This window comes from Miniopterus schreibersii, assembly GCF_964146895.1.
Source record: "Miniopterus schreibersii genome assembly, chromosome: 15".
NCBI classification, from domain to species: Eukaryota; Metazoa; Chordata; class Mammalia; order Chiroptera; family Miniopteridae; genus Miniopterus; species Miniopterus schreibersii.
In genome coordinates this window covers 20,032,557-20,045,921 of record NC_138115.1, presented here as the reverse complement: position 1 = coordinate 20,045,921, position 13,365 = coordinate 20,032,557, and the positions used below count along the sequence as shown (strand labels likewise).

The following is a 13,365-nucleotide window of genomic DNA, read 5'->3' as shown; positions in this document are numbered from 1 at the left end:
AACTGCCCACACCTTCCCAGCGCAGCGCTTGCTGGGCTGAGCCTCCACCTTGAAACAGTTAATGGGATGCTAAGCTCCTTCTTCATCTTGGCTCCCCAAGGGCTTTTCTGGCATTTCTGAGTTAGGCCAAGAGGGAGTGCATTTGTTCCGGGGCCACTCCTCCCCACAACGTGCATCCCATGCGGTCCCAGCAGAGAATGACCAGGGTTCCCTGAAAGGACAGCCAAGAATTGAAAGCAGGCAGATCCTCCCCGACAAAGTCCGTTACCTCCACGGATGTGGCTCAAAGCCTGAACACGTCCCCTTGCATCGCAAACAAGGCACACCTCTCGCTGACTGCTGCTGGCCCAGGGACATCTGGAAAAAGAGCAGAAAAAAGGGTGTTTTCCTTTCAAAAGTCTTAGACCAAGGATGCTTGACCTCTACGGCTGGCATGCCAGCAAAGGGATTGTGTGAGGTGCAAAGGGCTTGAGATGAACAAGCCATGGCTAACTGTTCACCATCACTCCCCGTTCACCAGAACAACGGCTGGGCAAGTGGCCTTAGGGCAGGCAAGTGGAAGGGTGGGGCACTTCCCAATAAAAATGCAATGGGGCTCCCTCCCAGCCTACAGTGCTGTCCCTAGCTGCCAGGGCTGCTGCGAGGGACCATCTGCTCCTTCCCCTGCCCTCCCCGACTCCCTTGATCCACTTGTCACTGGAATGGAATCTTCCAGCAAATCTCCCTTCTCTCTCATTTACTTGTGATTTATTGATTGGGTGTGATGAAACCAAAGGGCAAACCAGTGTTCACCCCGCCAAGTGTTTATAGCCCAAAGCATAACTTAAATATTTTGCTAAAACACGGGAAAGCAGGAGCGTTCGCAGTCCGGGGCTGCTTTGGAAGGAGAGCAGCGCACGAGTCAGCTTTATTTCCCGTTACCAGCTGGAGGGGACAGAAGTGCACCGGCTGCAGCTGCTGCTGTTGCTGTGTTTAGACCCGAATGGCTCTCAAAGGAGGTCTTGAAACCAGCAGGGTCATCGGAAGCTTGCCAGAAGTGCAGGCCCTCAGGCCCCACCCCAGCCCTTTTAAATCAGAACCTTCGATTCAACAAAATGTAGAAGACCTGGATTACATCAGAACTGGAGAAGCAGCGGGCTAGTATATGGACCTGCTGGCTGGGAAACATGCCTGGCTCTCCACTGGGCTTGGGGGTGTGGGGGTGATTGGCTGCAGGTATGTACTTTATTATGATTTTATCAAAAGCAAGGCTCCATCAGCTAGCAAGATGGAGGGATAAGCTCATGATCCAACAAGCTGTTGATCCACTTAACCATTTATTTAACATCTACTCTGTGCCAGGCGCAGGGATACATCATAAAGACTCAGGTGTGCCCTAGAGGAAGTCAGTCTAGGGGGAGATGGAGCAGAAAAGGCATATTTATCACCTGCTCCTGGAGGGGGTAATTTTGAGGCAAGGAAACTGCCTGTTGTGCAGTAGAAAGGCATGGACTCTGGAGTCTGAGAGACCTGAATTCCAAACCCAGCTTTGCAACTTTACAGCCACACTGACCTTGGACCAGCTGAGCCAACTTTTCTTACCTGTCAGATACAGAGATAATGGATGTAAAGTATCTGACTGTATTAGGCACAAAAAATGGTAGCTGCTGATATTTTCACAAATACTTTAGGAGCACAGAATAAGGTGCCAATAAACCCATATGAGAAATCCAGGGAGGCTTCTTAGAGGGGGTGACCCTGGATCGGGGTAGTGCAAGATGAGCTGACAGAAAAGAAGAAAGGGATTCCTGGCAGGAGGGAAAGAATGTCTAAGGGCAAAAAGGAACAAAAGGCCTTGATGGGCAGGGTGTCGCCCTCTGAGCATGCTCTTTGGGACAGGCCAACGCTCTTGGTTGTAATGCACACTCATAGCTTCAGCGTAAGAGCCATGTTGCACATATTTGAAGGGGAGCACATTCATATTTGTGCCTGTTCAGTATTACATTCACGTTAAAATTGAACAACAAGATGATGCTCGCCACCACCCCCTTGTCCTAAGCTGGGAGCTTTCATTCCCAGGCAGAACTTGGCTCCCGGAAGCCACTGGGATGTGAAACCTTGCAGACATCCCCTCTTGCTCCTGACACCTTGGATTCTACTAGTTGAATACAGAGATCCTTCCACACTTGGCAGTTGATTCAAAGGTTACTTTGGGAGGTATATATACAGTTTATGAACAAGGCTTCATTATTGAATTGTTTTAAATATGCCCAGAAGCAGTGGGGCCTGGAAACAGAGAGCTATGTGGAAGCATTTCCTAAGTGGCCAAGCACCCTGCATGCCTGAGCATTATTGTTCTAATGAGCGGCTGATTTAGCAGTCATCCTGTAAGGGGATTAGCCCCGATGCTTGGCCAGGAGAGCTGAGCTGCTGGCTCAGGGTTTGGTTTAGAAACCGTGATGTGAGGCAACACAGCAAGCAGAGCACTGGCCTGCGGGCGGGGGTGGGGGGCTGGCCTGCAGTGCCAGCTCTGACATTTATGAGCTGTGCAGCTAGAGGCGACTCATTTCCTAGCCTGGCTGAAATTGCTCCTCTGTAAAATGAGAAAACTGGCTGGAATTGGGGTTGCCCAAATCTTGTTCTGCAGAGTCCTTGTTCTGTGGGATGTTACAAAGTGGTCCGGGGCTGGGGGCAGGGAGGATTACATGATCAAATAGAAATGGGGGACACCGGACGGAACTGGCTTCCAGGGCCTTGGAAGCGCTGGCCTGTATGGGAAGTGAGAGAGAGGTGGCGAGCAGGTCCAGGCTTTGGGGTCCGACGGTCAGGGTTTTAGTCCCAATTTTGTGCCTTTCTCCTGCTGGACCTGGGCAGGTGACTGGACTTGTGGACTCTCAGTTTCTTTGATTGCATCATGGGGATGGTAACAACCACCTGCCTCATGCAGTGACTGTGAGGATGAAATGGGTGCTGCAAGGAAAGGGCTTAGCTTGCATTTATTGTGCACAGAGTCTTTGCTGTTGTCATCGTATATTGTGTAAATGGTCTGAGAGACCCTGAATCAGATGTTCTCAAAAAAGTTTTCCCCCCTCACTTCAGAATTCTAGGGAACTTTACAGGAGCTACTTTCCTAACTGCACACCTCACACATAGACTTCCCTACTCTTTCCTTTGTTTCATGTATGTGTTGCCTCCCTGACTAAGTGTAGGGAGCAGAGGGCTGGCCCTTGTCGCCATCCTGCTGGTGGGATGGTTTCCATGGCGACAGAAGTCCATGGGAGAGGAAAATAAATGGCCCTGAGAAGAAGAAATAGATTTGGGCCATCAGGCCACACTTGCAGCCAGTTTCCCAGCAGACTGCTTAAGACGATAAATAGCCACCCATCTACTGCATGCTATTCCTCCAGGAGCCAGCCAGACCCAGCATCTCCAACACAGAAACGATCCTGCTTATTAGGGAGAGAAAACACCGACCAGAAATAGTGTTTCAAATGAGATATTCCGGTTTATAAACAGTGGGCTTGTCTGATGTGGACTGCGTCCCTGGGGAAAGATGGCACAGTGGCCCACAGTGGCTCACAGTAGCTGAGAAGGGTAGAGCTTAAAAGGACCTGTCACTTAAAAAAAAATGGGTTCTTCGAATATAGCATCTATTCTGTCTTTTTTTTCCTGAGGGGAAGATAAAATGTTTTGACAATTTTCTTTGGCTCAGGATAGTAGGATGTGGTTCATCTGATGTTGTGGAACCAAATCATGTGAGGGGCTGAAAAGGACTCAGACCAGGAGTCCCCTGGGGGTGCAAGGGGCAGGGGTGACAGAGACTGCTCCCTGCTTTGAGCATTTGCCTTCAGGTGAACTCCAAGGGGAGTCTTAAAGGGGGAAGGTGCCACCAAGAGCAATGTAGGACTAAAATGAAGAGGAACTGGAAAGGGGAAATACAATATGGGGTTTGGGGTGAGTGTGGGACCTGAAATTAGAAATGGGGGCTCTCCTCCCAGCTCAGCTGCTCTCTCCTGTGTAACTCAGTTCCTCCTCTGATAAATGGGGTTTCCTTGCCCTTTTTTTGTGTCAACAAGGCTGTTGTAAGCATCATATAAGGTTAAAAGGTTGTTTATAAAGTGAAATAATTATTTACCATTGTTAAAAATTATCCAAAACTTGGAAATAAAGGTGGGTGGTGCATCCTTTCAATGTCATGTGGTGGCAAGATGACATTGTCCCCTGCCCACAAGCCCTGGAGGATTATCTAGAGAAATTTACTTTGCTCTACTCTAAGACTTGTTGTTACATGTTAACTTGAAGCTTTTTCTCCAGTAGAGATACAAATACAAATAATTTTTTGTCCTTTTGCAAAAGGTATCCCCAAAGATTATGGTTTATTGTCCTATAGGACATGACTGCTTATATACCTAACCCATCAATATTTTCCTAACATTAAATTGACTATAAATACCTAGCTCCTTAAATGGTTTTTGAGCTGATCTAAATCTTACTGATATCTTCATTAATGAATGAGTGGACTAGAATCTTTGCTAAGTTATATTTTATATTTGCACAAAAGTCACGATTTTACCTTTTAGAAAATTACATCTTAACACCATCTCATGCCCTCCTGACTCTCCATGGGTTTACTTTCTGCGCTGGGGTGTTCTGAATTGACATTAAATTCTACCCCAAGTCAACTACTCTGACATGCCTTTATAAGTAAGCTCCACAAGCATATGTGTTATTAAAAATTGATTAGTCAACATGCTTTGTTATTTAACAACAAACCCTCCCCCAGGGGTTCCCAGGAGAGAGGGTGGAGATGGCTGGGGTGGGGTGAAGCGATGAGAAGGTCTAGAAGAGAACTGAGATCATATACTGAAAAATGATCCCGGAAACTACCCGACTTCCATCAAGAACCCCAAACAATGAGAGCTCGACAGTGCACTGGGTGATTTTACTTAAACATTCCCTTCCTTAGCAATTACGACACCCTGTGAGGTATCATCCTTACTCCCAGTCAGCCGGTGCTGGGCGACGGTGAGCCTGCGAGGAGATGCAACTTGTCCATTCAGAATGGGCTGGACTGGAGCTCCTCTGGGGGAAGGGGGAGGCTCCTTCTAAATCTATGCTTATCTCAAGCAAATGTTTGATCTTTCCTAATGTTTGTGACCGCAGCTAACATTTATTGACTATGCCCTATGTGCCGGACAAATGCCAAGTATTTTTGTGTTATTTAACTAAAGCTTCTTGATGAACCTGTAAGAGAGACTTTTACTAACCACATCCGAAAGCCTGTAAGTGGCAGAAGCAGGAAGTGAAACCAAGCAGGTCTTACTTCAGAGCTATGCTCTCATCTGATCTGCTATGGCACTTTCCGCTGGGCACTTTACAGTTTACAAAGTATATTCGTATCAGCCCTAGGTTGAAGATATATTGCATTTGGCTCATGAGAAAAGCAAGCTCATAGGACTGATGAGATTTGTTACTCAGAACATGACTAACACTCATGTCTTTGGAATCCAGATCCTGTGACTTCCTACCACACCAGGAGTCTCTAGACCCCAGACAACCTCCTACGAGTCTGGCCTTGACTCTGGGCATCAGGCCAGTTGGATCCAGAGGGGTGGAAGAGTGTTTGCAGGGGTGGGAAGTCCTGGGAGGGCTAGGGCTGGGGGAAGTAGGAAAAGGTCATGATCACCTCGGTCCGAGGATTAATACCATCCAACCCTGTTCTGCTAAATAAACTAAAGAGTAGATAGATGTTCAAGGCAATGGACAGCCCTCAAGGGCAGTTGTTGAGGCCGTGGCCAGAGAGGAGAGTGAATCAGTCATGAGTGGTGCCTTTGGGAGAAAATCGCTGGGCGTTGGCTTCACTTAATTTACCGGCCCCTCCTTGGAGGCCTGAAATGACCACTGGTCAGGTTATGCTTACTACCTCCCAGGTAGTTGGAGTCACACTGTGACCCAAGTTGTGAAGATGGTTGATCTGCTTCCTAGAGACTTATCACTTTAAAGGAAAGGACAAAAACCATAATAACCAACTTGCTAGTCTGGGTTTACTCCCAACTCTTAATCGTTTGTTTATATTGAGGATACCAGCTCCCACCTTGTTTGAAGTAATGCTGAACCACTTTTAAAGGGCTCAGGGTTGCAGATTCTGGTCCAGCGAGTCTAGGGTGAGCCAATGCTGCTGGTTCCTACTTAGAGTGGTGAGGGACTTGTCTGTACATTAGGATCCCCTGAGGATCTTTTAACCCTTCCAAAGCCCAGGCGACATCCAGATCAATTTAGCCACAACCTCAGGGGACAGGTCATAGGCTGCACTCACTCTGCAAGGTTCCTGTGGGATTCCAACGTGCAGACAAATTTGGAAACAACTGGGCCATGCCGTTCTACCCTCGGCTGCTCCAACTTGGATTTTAACACCTTTAACATCATTGGCTTAACCCCCCTCCACCCCGATACTCAACTTGCAGACCATAGTTGCCACAAGGTGAGTTTTCACGGCACATCTGACTTTTGTTATTGTCTTTTCGTTCTGGTTCCACCTGCCCTGGCACAAGCCTGCCTCAGGCTTTTGTGCCAAATGCAGTAACTCTCTTAACAGCTGTACAGAGGGGAAGCTACACATCTTCCTCTTCGTCCAAGTTTCGCCGGCTGCCTGACTCCTCTCAGGGGCTTGGATACTGAGACCCTCTGCTAGACCGGAGGTCAGGGGTGGTCCTCCGTACCCTCCAGGGCCATGGGGGGCTGGGAACTGAGAGATCCTGTCAGATGGAGGAACCCAACCTGGGAACACCTAAGGCCCCAAAAGGTTACAGGCTGCATCATGAAGAGTGGCTGTTTTGTCCTTAAGAAGTCTGATGCTTTGGGGAGTGGCCTGGCTGGGAGGTATAAAGGGGGCCTTGCACTTCACTGTCCGGCTCAAGAGCCCCAGGATCTTAACAGATGTCTGGACTTCTACTTTTTTAAGCTCCCAACAACTGAAACATGAGTTGCTAAAAAGGGGTTACAAAACCTGTTTATTGTATTGTGTTCACCATTCAAGTCAAGTCCCCTTGTTCACCATTTACCCCCCTTTACTCTTTTCTGTACCCCCACCCCCTTTCCCTCTGGTAATCACCATCCTGTTGTCTATGAGGGTTTTTTTCTTTTCTTAATCCTTTTACCCCCCTCCCCCAAATCTTAACCAGCACAATAACTCTCTTTTTGCCACCCTTCCTGACCATAAACCCTCCCTGTGACATGTCCTGTCACCAGTGGTGGAGGGTGGGGCCCTGAACCCCAGGGATGCTGGGGGAAGGCCAACAACAAGGCTCTTTTCAGTCTGTTTGCTTTTAATTAGGATGACTCTTGGCACACATTTCCATAACGTATGTATTTTCCCGTTTTAATGTGAAGTGAACGCTCCCTGTCTCGCCTCCTCCAGGCCTAAGCAAAACTGATGCTCTGCGTTTGCCTCTGTCCTCTGGCTCACTCACCTCCCTGCTGACTCTGCCTCTGGGTGGGGGGGCCGCAGGCGTGGCCGAGAGAACCCTGCTTCCCCAGATATGAGATGAAACAGGGGCCTTGGAGCCTGGATCCTGGAGGGTTCTAGCTTTATCCCATCTGACCTCAAGACAGCAGACCTAGAATATGGTAGCGACAGGCAGAGGAGTGTGCAGAGCTGGCGGATGGCGATCTTTCTCCTGGTTTAAATTTTCATTCTGCACCGTCTGGTCTGCGGTCTCTGATGACATGCACACCAGCCAGGGAAATAACTGTAGATAAAGCCTTCCTGAAAGCACAGCTACTCTGATACAGGCAGCAGCTAAGTTCCCATCTGCATTAGAGGGGACACGTGGTGACAGCAAGGTTCTGCAGGGACCTGTGTGCGCCCAGGGCCATGTGTGGCCGTGTCCTTTCTCCCCCATCTCTACTCTCCTGTCTGGACAGGCACAGATGTGAAGAAATCTCCTCAATTTAGATACCCTTTCCCTGAATTGTGTAATGAGGCTACAAATGCAGACTAAACAAATTGAGATTAGCCCAAGTGACCCAGTGCTTAGACTTCTATGGATGGAAAACTCTCTTCTTTTCCCTTTTTTGTTTTTAAAGACCGATCCTATTTAAAGCAACAAAATAGGAAAGTGGTTGGTGGGTGATGAGCTGATTGCAGAAGTGCCTGGGTCGTTGGTATTTCCCGGTGCAGATTCAGCTATTTTCCTATGAAACGGTTTGTGTGTGCTACATGGATCATGTGGATGTGGTAGAGTGAGTCCGATGGGTTTAGCTCAGGATGTTAGCAGTATCCGATGTCGCAAATAAAGTCTTATAAAAATGCCCGACAAAAGGGTACTTTTTATTCTCTGTAAGAAATGTTTTCTTTAGTTTTTGTCTGTCAAGAATCTGGGTTTGGGGCAAACTATACCATGTCCTCACTGTTCTCCCTCTCTCAACACACTGTGTTTAACAGGGAGTTAAAGTCAGGGCGGAGAGGCAGGAGCAAGAAGTCCACAGAAGCCTGACCCGCTGCTGCTCTAGAGCTGGGCAAGGTCAGCAGGATGGGGGGTGGTCCCAGACCCTCGGGTGGGGGGTGGGGCCTGCTGCCGGTCTCCGCACTTGCTGCCCTGAAGCGAGTCCTAATCATCCGTTCAGGCCCCTTGATGAAGATGCCCCTGGGCAAGTCCTGGAAACCAGCACCCAATTCTTCCTATCCCTTCCTCAGGGAAGTCCTCTGTTTTCCCAGGCTAGGGACCCCCTCCCCCCATAAACTCCTAACCACCGGGCATGACCCTTTCTGCAACATTTCTATAGTTGTAATCACTTGTTTGGGTCTTTCTTCCCCTCCAGGGCAGGAAATTATCAGAGATCCTCAAATGTGAACACAAAGGGTTAATCGGGCTCTGAAAACGGAGTGGAAAAGCAAGTCCAGATGTGGAGAGGGAAATATAAAAATGAAAGGTTTCTCTGTTTAAGACCCTGCCTTTGCCTCCCCCTCCCCCTCCGGCCAGCAAAGCTTCACGGACCCCAGCTGGTTCCAGAGAAGTAGGCATTGCCGGGACCCTGGGACATGACAGCGGTAAGCACGTGACGCCTGCCTGGGGGTGACTGGCTCTAAAGCCTCACCCCACTCCAACAGTGACCCCATTCTTAACCGTCTGCATCCTGGAAATCTAATGAAAAATGAACCATCACAGTCCCATTCCCTCCGCTGGCCCGGTCGGCCAGCGGAGCTGCTTAGTGACGGCTGCCTCCCACCCCATTATCATTTGGCGCAGTGCAGCAGACACTGAGCGCTCCCAGCGAGATAGGGGGTGTCTGCCCTGCCTTTTCCTTTCTTCTGTCTGCCTTTTTGATAACTCTACTTTTTTGTATCTTTAGCACTTTCATAAAAAAAAAAAAATAGGCAAAGAGGCGATAAGACTCAAATCAGTACATTTTTCAAGGGTTTGCAGTTCTTGGAAAGGCCTGATACAAGGGACGTTTGGACAGAAGAGCTGTAGCAATTCTAGGGAACGGTCTGCAAGGCTGGGCTCCCTCTCCCAGTTGAAAGTGGGCAGCCGTGAAATATTCGCAGAATCTCTCTTTTATCTTCCCAAGGGGATAGGGCTAGTCCATGGATCTGCGTGAGGGCCCAAGGAAAAGCCAGGATGCTGACCCCTGTCTGACATTCTTTTGGCAGGGTGGAGGCGGAAAGGAAGCCAGCCTCTTCCCCGCCTGCTTCTTGCTGATAGCTGATGTTTACACGTGGTTGTATCCAAAACAGGCCCGCAAGTCTTATGGATAAGGGGCCCTGCTGGGCTGAAGGGACAGGATTTTTAAGGCTGAACCAACACCGTCTTGGACACCAGCTCCCTTTGAAGGAGACGCGGCCACTGGGCAGCCAACGTGCACGAGGGGGCGGGGTGCGTGAACGCAGGCTGGCAAGAGCAGCGGAGGGGGCGAAACCTTCCTCCTCTGTTTGAGATCTTCCTGTTTCTAGAAATGCCAGCCCATTATTTGAGGGGTTCCGTGCTTCGCTGACTTTCTATGAGCCTTTCCAAACTGCTCAGATTCCGAGAAGGTGGGCGTTGTTTTCTTTGACTGTGAGAGGGATCACACAGGTCAAGGGCTGTCCTGGCATTTCTTGCCAAACTAAGTGTTTCCAGAGGCTCCAGTGCAATCTTTTTCTTCTTGAAAAAAATTTTTTTTTTTTTTTCTTGGACAGGCCCTGCCAGCTTTTTGGAAGATGTAAGTAAAAACACCAGCCTCACTAGGGACCAGAAGTTATCCAGACCCCCTGGGGAATCTTATCGAGATTTACTAAGTAGCTTGGGGGATGTCATGATAAAAACAAATAAGGTCCAAGTAGGGACTCTCTACTCCCCCCGCCCCCACTTCCTAAATGAGAACAAGCTGTTGGTGTCCCCAGGCTTAATATCTTCAGGTTGCACGTGGAAATTAAAATCTAATTGGCTTCATGGTTCCTAGGTTTCGGCTCTTAATAGACTGACTCAAGCAGAAAACTGTAAGCTTGAGGCCAGCAATACTTCCTTATTGTACCTCCCATGACTTATAAGGCTCCTGATTTTAGTGGCCCGATGTCCTCCTGTAAGGATGTAATTTGGGGTGTGTGTGTGTATGTGTGTGCATGCGCGCGTGCACGCGTGTCTGATTTCTTAACTTGCAGCATTACTAATCTTTCTTTTATTAGAATAATTTTGGAAATGGGAGAGACTTAGCAAACCAAGTTGGAGAATTTGTAATCTTGCCTATTTGAATCCTAATAATCTTGCCATACAGGTACAGCACTGGTATTAGAAAGTCTACAGGCTTCGCTTATGCAAATGACTCCTGCTGGGATCTCAGGCCCAACTTCTCAGGTTAACTTAAACAATAATGGAAGCATTCACACACACAACTTTCAGCCAATATTGGTGCCTTGATGTTATAAAAACCCTTGTGTTTTAGTGTAATGACATTAGCAAGACTTTTTTTCATTTAAAACAAGTACCCTTCTTATAAATGGCTTCCCTCTCCTCTCTTATTTGCTATTACATGTTTTTAAAACTAACATTCAATACACGTTCAAGTATTTCCTCCTTTCCTTGGCTTTGCCCCCACATAATGCAGTAGTTGTACATACTTCATATAGTTGAATTCTATGTTTAAGAAAATCTGACATAAGAAAATCACAGTTTCTTAGAAATGAAAACACCCTAAAGAGGATTTAGGCCAGGTTTTTCTAAGCCCAGTTTTATGAAACAGAAATTAGTACATGGTCATTCACTTTACAAATGATTCGCTTTTAAGGCCTCACCTTTGAAGCTCATTTAACACAATTAAAATGTAAAATCAAAACTACAGAAGCCAAATTTCTTTCCAGAAAATGATCTCTTGAGTAAATTCAGAATTATTCATTTAACCATATGCCCCAGGAATAGTGCCAAATTCCTGGATACCGCTGAGCCTACTTACAGTCACTTCCCTCTGCTTCGACCATTTCCCACTCCCTTCACCTAAAGAACTCCTAATCTTCCTTCAGGTACCCCTAACACAGGAAACCCTGTATCTTGTATTTCTTAGTAGTGCCTATCATGATTCTAATGATCTAGTTGTAGACATAACTCTTTAATGTCGTTCTTTTCTGCTACACTGTAAGTCTACGAGGGCAGGGTCCCTGCATGTCTAGTTAATTGCTCCATCACCAGTGCCTAAAATAATGCCTTGCACATAGTGGCTCCTCAATAAACATCTGTTTGAATAGCTTCTTTTATAATACTTTCATTTTTGCCTTTCATCAGTATTTCTTTGTGCAGTAAAAGCTAACACATCTGAGGCTGATGCCTGCAGGAAGGGTTGGAAGAAAAAAGAACCACCCTGGTTTCCAGGATTCTAGCCTCCCTTGGAAGGGGAGGGGTCACCTAACCCTTTTGACCAAACCCTCTCTTCCCCCTCAGTGGCTCTCTCTCCCTTCCAAAGTTCTAGCACTGGTTCTTGTCTTATTTTTCAACATGCTCTTCTCTTATGCGTGAATCTACCCAGCGGCTTCAACTATTCCCTTCAGCTCTCAGCTTTATCTCCAGGAGTGTCTTCAGCTCCTGGAATCTCTTCATGGATAGACTGATGGAACTTCCAACTCACCTTCTCTGCCCCCCAAACCCACTGGTTCTCCCATGTTTATGGTATCCTTGCCCATGCAGTCACCTGGACCTGCACTCTGAATGCCAGCCAACTGCTCATAGCAAGTAAAGTTGGAAAGAAAGCTCTTCTGATTGGGCAGAACACGACTTTTTCTCATCAAGGGGCCCATTTTTAGTTTGTGTCATCCCTTCCATGGTGTACCCCAGAAGGTAGGAGATGTTTCCCTGATGAGAGAGCCTGTTTCTGAACCTTCTGGAAGGTGACTCACTAGAGAAAATCAGACTTCTATAGAGAAATTCAGAATGTAGCAACCACAGGCTTTCCATGAAACAGAATATATACAAGCACCAGGAAATTGTGGAAAACCAGGCCAATCCATGAGAGTCATTAAGTTCTGCAGACTTTCCATGGCATTTCTGGTCTTGGCGCATTGCTTTGGAATATCCCTTTATCCACGCCTGCCCTTGAAATTATTTGCTGGCAGAGTGTTGGGGGAGAACTGTTCATGTTGGAGTCGAGGAGCTGAACCTGAACTCTGGCTACTTTTTTCACTACCTGTGTGACCCCGGTGAGCAGTTTCTACTGTCTGAAACTCGACTTTTTCATCTTTAAAATGGATTACAATCCCTACCAGCTTCATGGGGTTGTTGTGAGAGTCAACTGCGATGATGCACATGAGATGCTCTGAAAACTGTAAAGTGCTGTAGAGAGTAGGGATTATCAAACACAAGGTATTTATGGGAGTCCATGTTCTCTTTCATTAATTTTGTCCTCAATATACTGTGTGATTCTTTCCTTATATTTTTTCTTTAAACAAGTCACTTCTTAAAAACGTATTTCTTGAAAAGAAACCTTTATCCCTAAAATGTATAAAAAATAGAAAGTAACCATAAAAATACAGTAAATATGAAACATTATTAAATTCTAGCTAATACTGTTGCTTTTTAAAAGCTCTGAGCCAAGGACTATTTTCCATCTGTTGAAGGTGGAGTTGGGTAAGTGTCTGAGGCCTTAAAGACATTTTAGCACCAGGTGGAGACTGTCTCCTTGACATAATCTGAAGATGGAAGAACTGAAGAGGGAGAAAGATTCTGAGGGAGCTCAATTTGTGGATGCATGTCTGTGTACCAACCAAATTCACCTTATGACCAACATGTTCACAGCCCATACTTCTGGAACCCTGTAAACATGTTGGGTATAGATGGGAAAAGGTACAGAGGGAAGAGTGTGCAGTTGTGGAATGGATTTCCTACATTTAATTCGCATCCATCACACTAGTTATATCATCATGAC

At 47.0% G+C, this 13,365-nt stretch overlaps 1 protein-coding gene across 1 annotated transcript in view; it reads right to left on the bottom strand.

The window, feature by feature from the left end:
- The window catches only part of LMCD1 (LIM and cysteine rich domains 1), a 56,580-nt gene that overhangs the window by 28,112 nt on the left and 15,103 nt on the right, over window positions 1-13,365 (bottom strand). Inside the window, exon 2 of the mRNA XM_081160353.1 lies at window positions 269-357. Within this exon, the coding sequence (XP_081016479.1) occupies window positions 269-357 (89 nt within the window). The remainder of the gene's footprint in view (window positions 1-268; window positions 358-13,365) is intronic.